At 41.3% G+C, this 13153-nt stretch overlaps 2 protein-coding genes across 3 annotated transcripts; both read right to left on the bottom strand.

Moving 5' to 3' along the window:
* Nucleotides 1–881: 881 nt before the first annotated feature.
* Nucleotides 882–8792, bottom strand: zgc:77375 (uncharacterized protein LOC402927 homolog). 2 transcript variants are annotated; one of them, XM_026349812.1, is made up of 10 exons: nt 8709–8792; nt 6879–8562; nt 5838–6029; nt 5021–5133; nt 4346–4439; nt 4052–4085; nt 2736–2907; nt 2431–2607; nt 1632–1809; nt 882–1296 (listed from the first exon to the last, which is right to left on the bottom strand). In XM_026349812.1, exons 2-10 carry the CDS (start codon nt 6933–6935, stop codon nt 1114–1116), a joined length of 1200 nt encoding a protein of 399 aa, XP_026205597.1. In that variant the 5' UTR covers nt 6936–8562; nt 8709–8792; the 3' UTR covers nt 882–1113. The 2 variants fall into 2 exon arrangements, with proteins under 2 accessions (XP_026205597.1, XP_026205598.1); XM_026349813.1 differs by lacking the exon at nt 8709–8792 and having other exon boundaries at nt 6879–6973; nt 8423–8552.
* On the bottom strand, nt 8629–12393 carry isy1 (ISY1 splicing factor homolog). Its single transcript, XM_026349838.1, is given in 12 exon segments — nt 8629–8837; nt 8979–9068; nt 9596–9717; nt 9955–10077; nt 10161–10278; nt 10384–10395; nt 10397–10497; nt 10571–10613; nt 10699–10764; nt 11182–11233; nt 11667–11689; nt 12247–12393. Coding segments are annotated over 12 exon segments (861 nt in total). The 5' UTR covers nt 12250–12393; the 3' UTR covers nt 8629–8729.
* Between the last annotated feature and the right edge of the window lie 760 nt (nt 12394–13153).

Genomic DNA, 13153 nt, shown 5'->3' with positions numbered 1-13153 from the left:
ACCCGCTTCCTGTTCCTAGGTGGCCTTCTTCTGCCGCCATGTTGAGGAGGTCGAAGAGGCCGAAATGAAAGCTGGCTTAAAGAATAATGTAAAACACCTTTAAACCTTTAAAACCCGCTTCTGGCCTAACATATTAAATATGATAGAATTATAATGGAGTCTCAGCTCCGTGATCTATATAGTTTTTTATTCTTCATTAAAAGTACAAATACAACCATATTTGTAGGATGTACAGCATAAATATTGTCTTTACAATCAAAACCACAAATGTATTATTGGAAATTAATTAGATTTCTTCATTTAGCAGCTTTCTTTAAAGAAAAAATCTCTTTCACTCACTGTGCTCTGTAAGCAAACAATGTCTTGTGGTCACCTCACCTCAAAAGATCCCAAAGGTTTTTAGCTTAGTGGTTTCACAATGGTGGAACAATATACCCACCTTAGTTATTGTGCTGCCTTGTATCTTACTTGTAAGTCACTTTGGATAAAAGCTTCTGCCCAATGTAAATATGACACAAGTGCTTCGGTGGTTCAACCAAAGTTCACAACATTCTTCAGCTTAATTCTTCAGCTGTTATTACAGCTGAAGAATTAAGGGTAAAAGGTTTTAGTGTGATGATTAGGGATTTTTGAATAAAGGTCAAAGTCTTCTGCTTTGTCATTATGGTTATTGTGTGTAGACTGATGAAACAAAAATACTCTTTCAATCTGCTGTAAATCAAGGGCAGAGTTTATTAATGGGCTCAGTGATGGTTTGTTACTTAGTACAGTCTCTATCCAAACAGCCAAAATACCCCAAAAACATTATTTTAAAACGTTCATGTTTACTGTCACTTGGGTCAGATTTATTTTCTGAAAAAGCACGGCAGGAAAATGTTCACTGGTTTTCAGACATCTGCTTATTTATTTCACTAAAATATAAAATTGTGATGTGTACAGTCCACAGATGAAATCACAGAGTTAGACTAGAATGAGATGCTCCCTGTTGATTTGTGAATTTTATCATTTATAAAACAGCAAATTCATCGATGCACAGAGTTAAAGGGTCAAACTGTACTGTACTATTTGGTCATTAACGACGAAACCCAGTAAAAACATTCTGCAGGTCAGAGGTCATGTTGCCTCCGCCTGCAGCAGGAGGTCGACGGCAGCCTCCACATCGTCCACCACGTGGTTCGGCTCCACTAGATCTGGCTGCAGGACCAGTTCTCTCTGACCAGGGAAAACTGTCTCTGTGATGGTGCTGGTCTGGTCACTAGGTAACGGGGAGCGAGCGTTGTAAACACCTGTGCAGACCTGAGGACAGATACAACATAATAATAATTAATAAATTATTAATCCCCCAGGGAAAACTCTTGTGGGCAGGCAGCCCCCTTATAGCGCCAATCATTCGAGGACATGTGGCCAGGAATCAGGGGGAATACTGCTGACAGGCAGATACCTGTCCCACCAAGTCTGCCCTGCTCAGTCAGAGCTCTGAAATTTAGCTTCAAAGGTGAATTAGTCCCCAGTGAATTATTCTTGTACTGTGTTGATGTTATGTTTCAGAGAAAGTTGTGTTGCTGAGGGCGACAGTATTATTTATTGTCACCCACAAAACAAATAACAGAAGCTGTAGAAACTTTACAAACCAGTATGGAGCGACACTGAGCAGCAACCGAGACCAGCTCCTCCGCTGCCACTGTCATCGTCACCTGACTCCCTGTTCCCTCGGCAACCAACTTTGTGCTTGTTACCATGGCAGTGTGCTGCTGAGCCAGGTAACGGTTGTAAAGGTTAGCGCCATAGATGTCAGTCATCAGGTTGTCACTATGCAACAAGAGAAAGATTATGTTACATGACAACGTATTTCAGGGTGTAAGCTGTCATGTCTCATTACTTGCGAGTTTGCTGCCTGGTTGGACATTGTCACTGATGAACAACTTTTAATACCTTTTCTATTATGTTCTCGTGGCTTCAAAAATACAAAGAGAAACTCTATACAGTGTTACAGACAGCTTGGTTACCTGACGACGCTACAGGTTACCTGACGCTGTCACAGGTGGTTTGGTTACCTGACGACGCTACAGGTTACCTGACGCTGTCACAGGTGGTTTGGTTACCTGACCAAGTTACAGGTTACCTGACGCTGTCACAGGTGGTTTGTTTACCTGACCACGTTACAGGTTACCTGACAGTGTCACAGGTGGCTTGGTTACCTGACCACGTTACAGGTTACCTGACAGGTGGCTTGGTTACCTGACAGTGTCACAGGTGGTTTGGTTACCTGACCAAGTTACAGGTTACCTGACGCTGTCACAGGTGGTTTGTTTACCTGACCACGTTACAGGTTACCTGACAGTGTCACAGGTGGCTTGGTTACCTGACCACGTTACAGGTTACCTGACAGGTGGCTTGGTTACCTGACAGTGTCACAGGTGGTTTGGTTACCCGACAGCGTAGATGGTGGTCAGCTTGCGGTTGTGGTTCTGCAGCCTCAGCAGATGCTCAGCATACTGATATGTCAGCAGACTAGGTTTTCCGAGCAGCGCCTCGTACTGCAGCTCCTGTCCCGTCAGCTTCCTGTAGATGGACTCCAAACACAACAGGAACATCCCGTGACCGAACCTACGGCAACATAACAGGATCAAACTAGCACCACCATCTTGACAGAGGGAGACATCGATCACAGTGACAGAGCAACATGATGTTTATTTTATTTTATGATATTGATGTACTCATGATTGGTTGGTTACCGTGGTGATGGGGCCTCAGCCATCCACACCAGGTCCATGTTGCAGGCCAGAACTGGTAGGTGAGCCAACACCTGAGCATGCTCACAACCAGGTCTCCCATTGGTCAGGAGTACATCAATCAATAGCTGCAGGGTGGTCTCCCATCTGACTGGCTCCCCGAACAGAATGACCGCTAAGACAACACAGGAAGTTTGCAGAGTCTATGGCTGTGTTTGAAATCACTCTATTCCCACAGTCACTAGTCCCCGTGTAATAATGGGCAGCATTGCACTGTGGTGTTAGCAGACCGTAGTGTACATGTCATACTACTACTATAACTAGTACTGGAACTGATACTACTATAGTTTGGTTTAGTTAGGTTGGTGTAATTTTGGATTGAACTATATAGTAGACACGTTTACACAAAATGAAAATGGTGGATTGTAAGTGTAGTGCATTAAATACAACAGCTGTGTAATATTCAAATTTGTTTTGTTCACTTTCAGTTCCAAAGCCTTAGATGTGGCCTTTTCTAGACTAGTACATGCAAATTACTTCTTGTTTCTCATCTGTTCTGGAATTTCTTTAGATCGCAGCATGATTTGTTGCTTTTTGAGATCTTTTAGCTTGACTTTGTCAGACAGCTTCTATTTAAGTAAATTCTTGATTCAACATTTTTGGGTAAGTAACCAGGCCTGTGTGTAGTGAGTGAAATTTAACTCGGCCTTCCAAAAAAAAAAAAGTGCTTAATCACAGTTCATTCATAATTCACAAATGAATGATTCAGATCAAATTGAGTCCTTTAAGTTTCACAAATATGCAAAAACAAAAAAATACTATATACTATACTTCAAATACTCAAATACTTCTACTACACATTACTAGCTACTACATTGTAGCTATTAGGTAGTGATATAGGACATAGCCTACAGCTAATATTTCTTCTGTTTTTATATCTTGTTCTTGTCTTTCTGAGTGTAACAGAATGTGTAATTGTTTTTAGTAGGGTTTGATGGCAACGTTCATCAATATGTTCCCATCCCTAAATTAACAGAAAAAATTAGTAAAGAGTGCAATGCTTAGTTTACTGCTGAATTAGTTTTACTTATTGGAGAAAGACACGTTATCTTGGCTACAGCAAAGAAAACAAAACTGTAATCCAAGTGTATTTTCAAAGAAATAAAATCAAAAATCGTTGCACCTTGCTTGGGGAAGACAAACTGAAAGAGTCTTCATTTACTTTCTGAGAGCATAGCTTCAGTGAGCCATTAAAACATTAGTGTATTAATGAAGATCATCTACTCAACTATTGACAGTGTTGTGTACTATTGTTTTACCTTCTATTGTGGGGAGAGGCTGGAGAGGAGACGACTGAAACACAAAAAACACGGTCAGATTACTAACAAACTGAACTTCACTAAAAGTCCACCTCTGACAAGTGGTAATGGTTTTGGATCTGGACCTGGTCTATTAGGCTCTGCATGGAGGAAACAGTGAAAACATCATTGAGTTTAGAAAAGCATTTAGTCTAACAGTAAACTGTGACAATATTCCAAATAGTCTACTCATCTTCTAAACTTACAACGTAGTGAGGGATATAGCAGCTAGCACAACCTGTGACAGGTACTCACAGCTAGTCTAGGTCTTCGGTTATGGTCCACCATGTCCAGTTGGGGGTGATGTTCTTTAAGCTGCTCAATGCTCACAACCCTCTGAAAACCCAGACTGATCACAACTTGGTCAAGATTTCAACACTCAAATAGACAAATTATTCAAACTGAAAAAGTTATTTAATTCCACTCTGTTCGCTCAGCAGATTTTTTTTTATGAAGTATAAAAGTGTTAATGCAGACAGGAAAACGGAGCTTGACTAATTATCTACAGACATTTTTCCCAATTTGAAGTGGAGCTGTCACTATACTATACAAATGTAAAATACAATTAAGCTTATTTTTTCATTTATATAATGAATTCACATTTAACAAAGATGGTTTGATTTAAAAGCTGGAATCTAAAATACAGAATAAAAAAAAAAATGTGATCAACTTGTATTAATCAATTAACAACGTAGGTCTTATGTGTTCAGTGGGATTTTGACGTAAATTAGTTTTGAGTTTTACATTTAAATTTTACCAATTTAATCTGAACAATCATCCAGTTAGATCACAGATGTCTTGAAAATCCTTCACCCATGTTTCTGCAGCTCAGTCCATGGACTTAAAATCTATCTACTGAGACAGACATGATTAATGAACTGAACTGTGCTTATTTTGACCCTCACGGGTCAGAGGTCAGGCAGAGGATACGTGTTGGCGATGTCGGTCACTGGTCCCTGTCCCGACACCAGGACACATTTATCGTGGAAACGCTTCAACATTTGCAAAGGACTGTGGGAAAGAACCACTTGCTCTGGGGCAATCTGCAGAGAGAGAGAGGTCACATGACTGTGTGCTCCAATCACAGCAGACACAGACAGAGGTCTCAACAAATGTCACAACCCCCCAAAACAAAGAATACCTGGTCATAAAATGACAGAATAGAAAAACTAAGACCTGAGACTAAACAACACGGTGACCTGTTCAAATAATACAAACACACAATCAGAACCTAAAAGGCTCAGTCTACACAGAAACTTGAATTGTGTGATTACACAAAACTGAGACCTTTGGATTAGTTATTTAAGGCACTAACATCAGTTCGAATTAAGAACACATCGCCACAAAGTCTTTTCGAATTGGCCATCAGAGACTCCCAGAACCATTTGGACTTTCCTATCACTGCGCAAGAACGAAAAGAAAAATATGCAACCTTGAACCACAGCAAGCACATAAACTGGAAGCTATAGTAAAACCTCTCAGTGAGTGGAATCAGTGACTCATCACACCAGTTTTAAAAGAGAGAAATCTGACATGGAAAATAACAATTAAGTGTTTGTATGATCTGTGACCTGGGGAAGATTTTCTGTAACAGGGTAAAATATTGCATTTACTAACATCCATGACATCCATCACAAGCTTGTTTAAAGTTTATATTCCAAGTCTATGGCAAGAATGCTTCTAGCTGCAGTACCGTGAGTAGCCACATCACATCTATGTATTGTTAGTCTTCACCTGTCTGTCCTACCTGGACGTCCAGCAGGTGAGACAGCTGTTGGGCTTTGTGATGTCTGTGACAACTTCCTGCGTTGGTAACAAAAACAACAGGAAAGAGAAAATTGTTGTTTCTATTCAGAAGCTTCCGGAAAGCTCGTTGAGCAGCTGGGATCACAGAACCGCCACGGAGTAGGACGCCGTCCACATCAAAGAGGATGCCCGCCTGACAGGTAAGACAGACAGGTGAGTAGTAAACAGGTAAACAGAGACATAAATTTTATTTTAAGTCAGTTTATTTATATTGTGCCAAATCCTGAGACACTTTAAAATGTAATGTTTAAAACAGGACAAACAACACAACTAGACATTATATAATAAACCCAACAACCCCACTGAGCAGCACCAGGAGACAGTGGAGAGGAAAAACTCCCTTTAGAGGAAGAAACCTCCAGCAGAACCAGGATCAGGGTGGGCGGCCATCTGCCTCGACCGGTTGAGTGGAAAGAGGAGAGAGAAACAAACAGCAGGCAACAAAAACAACAAGAAAAAGCAGCAAAGACAGTAAAGATATACGGATCTTATGTAGCCATGCTGACTGAAGGTAAAACAACTCTGAGCAGTGTAGTTGGGATGGTTTATATAAAAAAACAGTTACTTGAGAGTGGACTCAGCCTTTGATAGAACTACCAAGAGTGTACAAACTCTGAAACAGAGTTTTTTTATTGCAAAGCTTATTATGTTTTAATGAAGAAATTCCTAATTTACGTAAAGTACAGGAAGTAGTACCTATGGCTGTCAGGTAAGTATAATATAGAAGTAGAAGTATAAAGAAACATAAATACTGATGTAAACTACAGGCAACTTAAAATAGTTCTTTATTATAGTACTTTTTATTATAATCTAGTATTTCAAATAATGAATAAACGTTTTTAGTTATTTTTCACCAGTGAGTAGACTGGAGGTCTAAACTGTCTCTCAGTGGACATTTCTTACATATTCTTTGAGCTAATCTGCTCAAAACCCTAAAACTTTCTGTGGACATTAACTAAGTCCCCATAAACCACAAACTGACCTGTCCGCTGGTGGACATGAGGCGGAGCGTCTGCTGCAGGAAACCTCGGCACCACATGACGTCTCTCTGTCAAAAAAGCTGCTGAGCACTGGCGGCTGTTTTATAATGACAGTATGTGACATCATCAAGGTGGGGTGGGGCAATGACATCACACTCGACAGTTTTAATTATAAACACAAATTAACATTTTCATTACGGCAGCATCAGCAGACAGACGAAACATCAGAAGAAAAAGAAAGAGGAAACAACCTGGTGGAGTCTGGACCTAAACACACATTTTAGGCAAACCCAAAGTGTTTATAGTGAGAGAATCCCAAAGCTGACGCCTCCACGGGAATGTAGTTTTACTCATTTTAAGCCATTTTCCATCAGATTCTGTTGTTCAGACAGATCTCAGGTTCTCTCAGTGCTGATTTTTAAATGTTGAGAAAGTTTCTACAGTTTGAACAAGAACTTAAATTGAACCTGGAATTTTCTTACAAAGCTGCTGTTGATCTAAAACAGAAACACACACACAAACACACACACACACACACTAATTGAAATCGGCTGACAGACGTCTTCTCTCACATGCAGCGTTCAGCTGTTAATTAGCCAATCACGTGCTGCAGCAGTTGCCACCAATCAACCAATCAACTGCCAGACTGAAAGCACGAGACGAGACAGAAACGCTCAGAGGAACATGGACAAGAGACAGACTGTTGGTCCTCTGTGTTTAGAATGCTTGAATCTGACCCAGAACCAGTTTTTGATTCAGGAAAACGTGTTTTCATAGTTTTTGTTTTAAGACACTGTTGGATGGAAACATGTTGGACAGTAATAAAATCATATAACGCTCGCTTCGTGTTTTTCCTCCATGGCAAACGCATTTCCAGCTGTGGACCTGACTCAGTCCTGCTCCCGAACAGTCAGCACAGTGTACTAACCTCACTAACCCTAACTTTAGATTTATTTCCATCAAACTGTTGGTTTGCTTTTCCAGCCTTTCACTGCAGCCTCTCTCAGTTGCCTTTTAATTTCCTCTTCAGTGTAACATGTTCAACCTAAACCTAAATAAATAAAAAGTTTTATTGACTTTATCTAATAGTGTTCCTCATTCACAATAAGATTCAGTCTCTAATGTTAACGTATCGCGGTGAACACAGCAAACAAAACTCTGGTCTTCAGTTCAGCAGAAGCCAACAACGGGTTTTCCTGTAATCACACAGTATGTGATTTCAGTTCTGTTTCACAGGAAAAACTGAAAGAAGTGCTTCAGCTGTGATAAGAGATATTTCTTGTTCCAGGATTTGGTAAATGAGAATAAAAGCACCTTAAACCATGGTCTCTGCACAGAACTGATCTATCAGCCGTTTCTAGGTTTCTAACCAGGACCCTCTAATAAACAGTCTGATGTGGTTTCATTTATTCAACATTAAATTTGGTATAAAAATATATATATATACAGAATTCACTGTGACTCCACCTTCACAAGATCCTGACAGAGGCACAAAGCTACAGCTGAGAAAATAATGAAACAGGAGAACAAACGTCTGCCGTCGTACAGAGGAGAAAAACTCTGACGTGAAGAACCTCTGATTTTCCTCGTCCCAGTTTTCACGTGTTGGAGAAGGACTGCACGTTTTAAAGGCAGAATCAGCTTTGCTCTCATGACACCTGTGAAGGTGACCTCTGTAGCTGCTGGCTGAGGTTCAGATGCATCGTGGGTAATGTAGGCACCAAAGAAAAAACAGAAACAGAACATCTGGGCTGATGTTTCGGGGAGAACACCTCAGACCATACTGAGCTGAACAACGTTTAATAAGAAACAGTACAAAAGTCCATATTTACATCAACAGACAGACAGACAGGTCAGAGTCCCAGCAGAGTTCTGGCTTCTTGACTCTGAGCCTGAAGAGTCTCACTGGCGTAACGCTGCAGCAACTCCATCTTCTTCCTACGGACCAGAGCCTCCTCCACCTGAGAGACAAAGACCAGGGTTTAAGCACTGCAGTGACAACACTGTGTCTGTGTTGGTCTCATCTTTTAAAGGTCAGAATTAGGTTCAGGGTCCTGGTAATGGTCCACAGAAGAGCAGAAAAACCAGCACATGTATCTCACCTCTTTCTGTGAGGGAACAGGTACGTGAGCGATGAAGGAGACTCCTCCCTCCTCTCCCTCCTGGTCCTCCCGGCCCTCGTCATCATCAGGCTGCACAGGGACACGAAACAAACAGACACATTTACTGACAACGGCAAGGACTCCTGAAAACACCTGGAGTGTAGCGCTACTGCTGAGAACAGACTCACTTCTCCCATAACTCGGTGGTTTTGAAGTGAATCATAAACTCATCTGTAAAGAACATGTGGGTTTTGGGATCTGGACTCCTAGTGCTGCAGCGGTCTGCTGGATTTCTTTAAGATCATTATCATTTGATAGAGGCTCGATACCCGATCAATCACCTGAACAATTACTACAGGCAGCAGCTCCAAACATCACCTACTAACTGTAGTTTTACTAGTTTTAAAACGACTGGACGACTTTACATTGCAGCTGCAACTGGTCCAGAACTGATGGGAGACAGATCCAGATTGTTCTAATCTCTTCTAAACACAGCATCACACAAACTCAATCATCAAAACTGAGTAATAAACGCTACTGGATTCATCACTGCACAAACTGACGGAGCCAGGCTTTTCAGTGATTGGTTGGGTGTGGAGCATTAAAGGACAGTTCACCTGTTCGTTGTGGACAGCGTAGATGCTCTCATCGTCGTCCTCCTCCTCCTGTTGTTGTTTCTCCTCTCCGGATAGTCGAGACTCTTTCTCTGCTCTCCACTTCTGCACGGCCTCCATCAAAGCTGCACACATGGTGACATTTACATTAAAAACTTTAAATGATTAATCTAGTGGTTCTTTTTTTAAATGCTTAAATAATAATCACTAATGTATTCATCACAAAAGTTATGATTTCTGCATGTGGTAGGTCTTTGGGCTCAGACTGTTTCTGCTAACAGATGATCTACACTCCAAACTGTCCCTGAATGCACCAGGTTCAGCACAACGTTAACGAGAATTAGCTGACAAAATAATCCCACCTTGTTTCTCGTACTGTGTTTCCAAAGGAAGCAGCACTCCATCGTCTTCGTCTCTGTAACCGTAGTACTCTGCATCCACGTCCTTCATCAGCTCCGCTCTAGTCTTTCTCTGTGCCGGGGCAGCTGGGAGTCACATGACCAGTTAGAACCAATGATCAGTTAGTCAGTGGCAGATAGTTTGTAATGTAAATATAAAGTCTACGTACGCTCCTTCTCGAACAGCTCCCTGACTCCAGGCAGGTCTCTGGCTGCTCCAAAGTACTTATACCCCCGGTTTCCTGGAACCTCCTTCCCCTCGTGATCCAACATCTTAGGGCCGACGCGCTGAGACACAAATACATCGACAACACAACGATCGATGATGAGAGTTCAGGGATCCGACTGACACGCTACTGGTTTCCCCTCGTCTACTGATTTATCTTTACTCACAGCGTAGTCAGGGTCCTCCGAGCTCCTTGATCCGAACTTCCCAGTGACCTTTCTCCCTGAGGAGCTTGTTGATCTCATCGTTCAGATCCCGAATCCGGAACTCTCCAAGACCAGCTGAAGACAGGTAGGTCACACAGGTCAGAGGGGGAGACAGACACGAACAGGTAGAGATCCGGTTTACACTCACCATTCTGGATCTGAGCCACCTTCTTTGAGATCTCACTGATGATCTGAAACACACACAGTACACAATGTTATCAGTACTTTCAACAATACACAGAAAACCTATTCTTTACTTCTGCAGACAGTCAGTACCTGTCTTCTCCATTTCTCAGCTTTAGGAAGTTCGCTGCACTCTGACGCCAGGAAAGGTCTCCGCTCCTGCAGACAGACAGGACAGAGACAGAGAAACAGAAGGAGTCAAACAAACATAAAGAGATAAAAACCAAATGGAGGATTCTGGAGTCAGCAGATCATCGTAGTTTAAACTGACACTATGTTTACACCACCATCTCTAAAGAATCATCAGCTTTTCCTCTGGTTGGTTTAAGATTCATGTCGAGTATTAAACTGACTCTGCTTCAGTTTCAGGTGGAACCAGGATGATCCCAAATGGCACTCTGCTGTCCCCAAACCTGTGATTAGGTTATTTTAAAATGTTTCCCTCATTATTTGTCACTGTGTCACCTTAAATCACATTTCTACACAAATACGACTTAAAACACAATGGCCTTTAACCCGTGGAACCAGCAAGGTCACAGGTCAGGAGATAAAGGAGAACACTGAGTGGAACCTGACCTTGACTTTTCCCTCCTCCAGCTGTGCCTGTCTGAACCGGGCCAGAGCCGTCCTAAGAGACACAGAAGGCGGTTAGAATCAGGAGAACAACAGTAACTGTTTTCACTGTTTGTGTATCGCAGTGAAATTATTAAATAAACCAAATCGTTAATTGCACTGCTGCTAGTCAGATTTTTACAGACGCCATGAACGACCCTGGATCCAATAATGTGCCGTTTATTTCTGTAGGCAGAAAGTCAAATTACTCACTGTTGAATGATGGAAAAATCATACTTGGAAGATAAAGAGATAATTAACGACATGGGAAATAACTGGTTTCATGTGTGTATTATGATGGGCTGCAGCAGCTTTTAACAGATTAAATCTGATTATTATAATACAGTGTTTTAAACGGCAAGCCACAGCAGGACGTCTTCGACTCTTAAGAAGCCAACACAAAGACTGCAACCAGCAAAAACAGATAAACGTGTGTTCCCAGTACTTACATGGCTTTCTCAGCGTTCCTCGCCTGCAAACGCGCGCGCACACGCACGCACGCACGCACGCACGCGCACACACACACACACACACACACACACACACACACACACATTCAGTTTGGACACAGGGTAAAATATTACATTTTTCTTCTCTTCTCGGTAATAAACTAAATCAAAAGTCTAAATGTTTGATTGATAAATGACACACTTGATGTGGACATAGTGTTTCTTTGATAAAGGACTCACTGATCCTGAAGAATTTAATCTGGAGCCTGAATTTATTCTGAAAAATGAATCAAGACAACTGTGCACAGCTCAAACCTAACCCCATTCAAAAATCTGCTACTTGAATAAGCAACACGTCACAGTCAATCTGGGAGATTAATGCCGTTACTCTTATAACTATTACATTTTCACATTGAATGTATCTGAAGTCTCACACCAGACTCTATTCGAAAATCTGTTACTTTATGTGAACCGCTAAATGAACACACGCTGAACTCCGGCTAATGAGTTAGCCTGCTAACTAGCTACGTATCTGTGACCAAGATAAACAGTCAGACTGAAACTATGCTCCACTGCTCACCATCTCTGCTGCTCGATTTTATATTTCTACGAAGAATCGGGAGGAAAGGTGAAGAAAACTTGAGAAAAGCCTCCAGCGATCAAAACACGCCGACATTCACAGGAAGTACTTCACAGACTTCTTCACGTTTCCGGTTTCCTCACGGATTTTTCGCTCTACTGCCACCTGCTGGGGGAGGAAACACTTGCTCATGTAAACGAAACAAAATAAACAGATTAATTTAAACTTAAAATTAACTTTTAATTCATTTGAATTACTCTGAAATTTTAACTGAATTCTCAGACTTTCTATCTGATTTAGTTCTTAGTGCAGATAAAGTCATTATAGTGGGTGACTTTAATATCCATGTAGATGTTGATGATAACTGCCTCAACACTGACGTTAATTCACTATTAGACTCCATTGGTTTTACCCAAAATGTAAATAAACCCACTCACTGTTTTAATCACACCCTTGATCTTATTCTGACATACGGTGTGAAAGTTGATCAGTTAATAGTTTTTCCCCAAAACCCTCTTTTATCTGACCATTTTTAAATTACATTTGAATTTACACTACCAGACTTTACTAAACCTACAGATAAGATTCACTACAGTAGATGTTTATGTGAAAATGCTGTCAACAAATTTAAGGAACTGATTCCATCTTTTATTTCAGAGCCATGTACCAAAACAGAGGAAGGCAGTTATTTCAACGTTACTCCAGCACAAGTGGACTATCTTGTTAATAGTACTGGTGCTTCACTTGGAACAATACTCGATACTGAAGTTAGTGAATCAGGGGTTGTTTTGGTGTGTTTTTGCAGTTTTTTGTTGCCTGCTGTTCTTTTCTCTCTCCTCTTTCCACTCACTCCAACCAGTCGAGGCAGATGGCCGCCCACGCTGATCCTGGTTCTGCTGGAGATTTC

Source organism: Anabas testudineus, chromosome 5 (genome assembly GCF_900324465.2).
Source record: "Anabas testudineus chromosome 5, fAnaTes1.2, whole genome shotgun sequence".
Lineage (NCBI taxonomy): Eukaryota > Metazoa > Chordata > Actinopteri > Anabantiformes > Anabantidae > Anabas > Anabas testudineus.
Note: the sequence above shows the minus strand (reverse complement) of the source record. Positions and strands in the feature narration are given on the sequence as shown.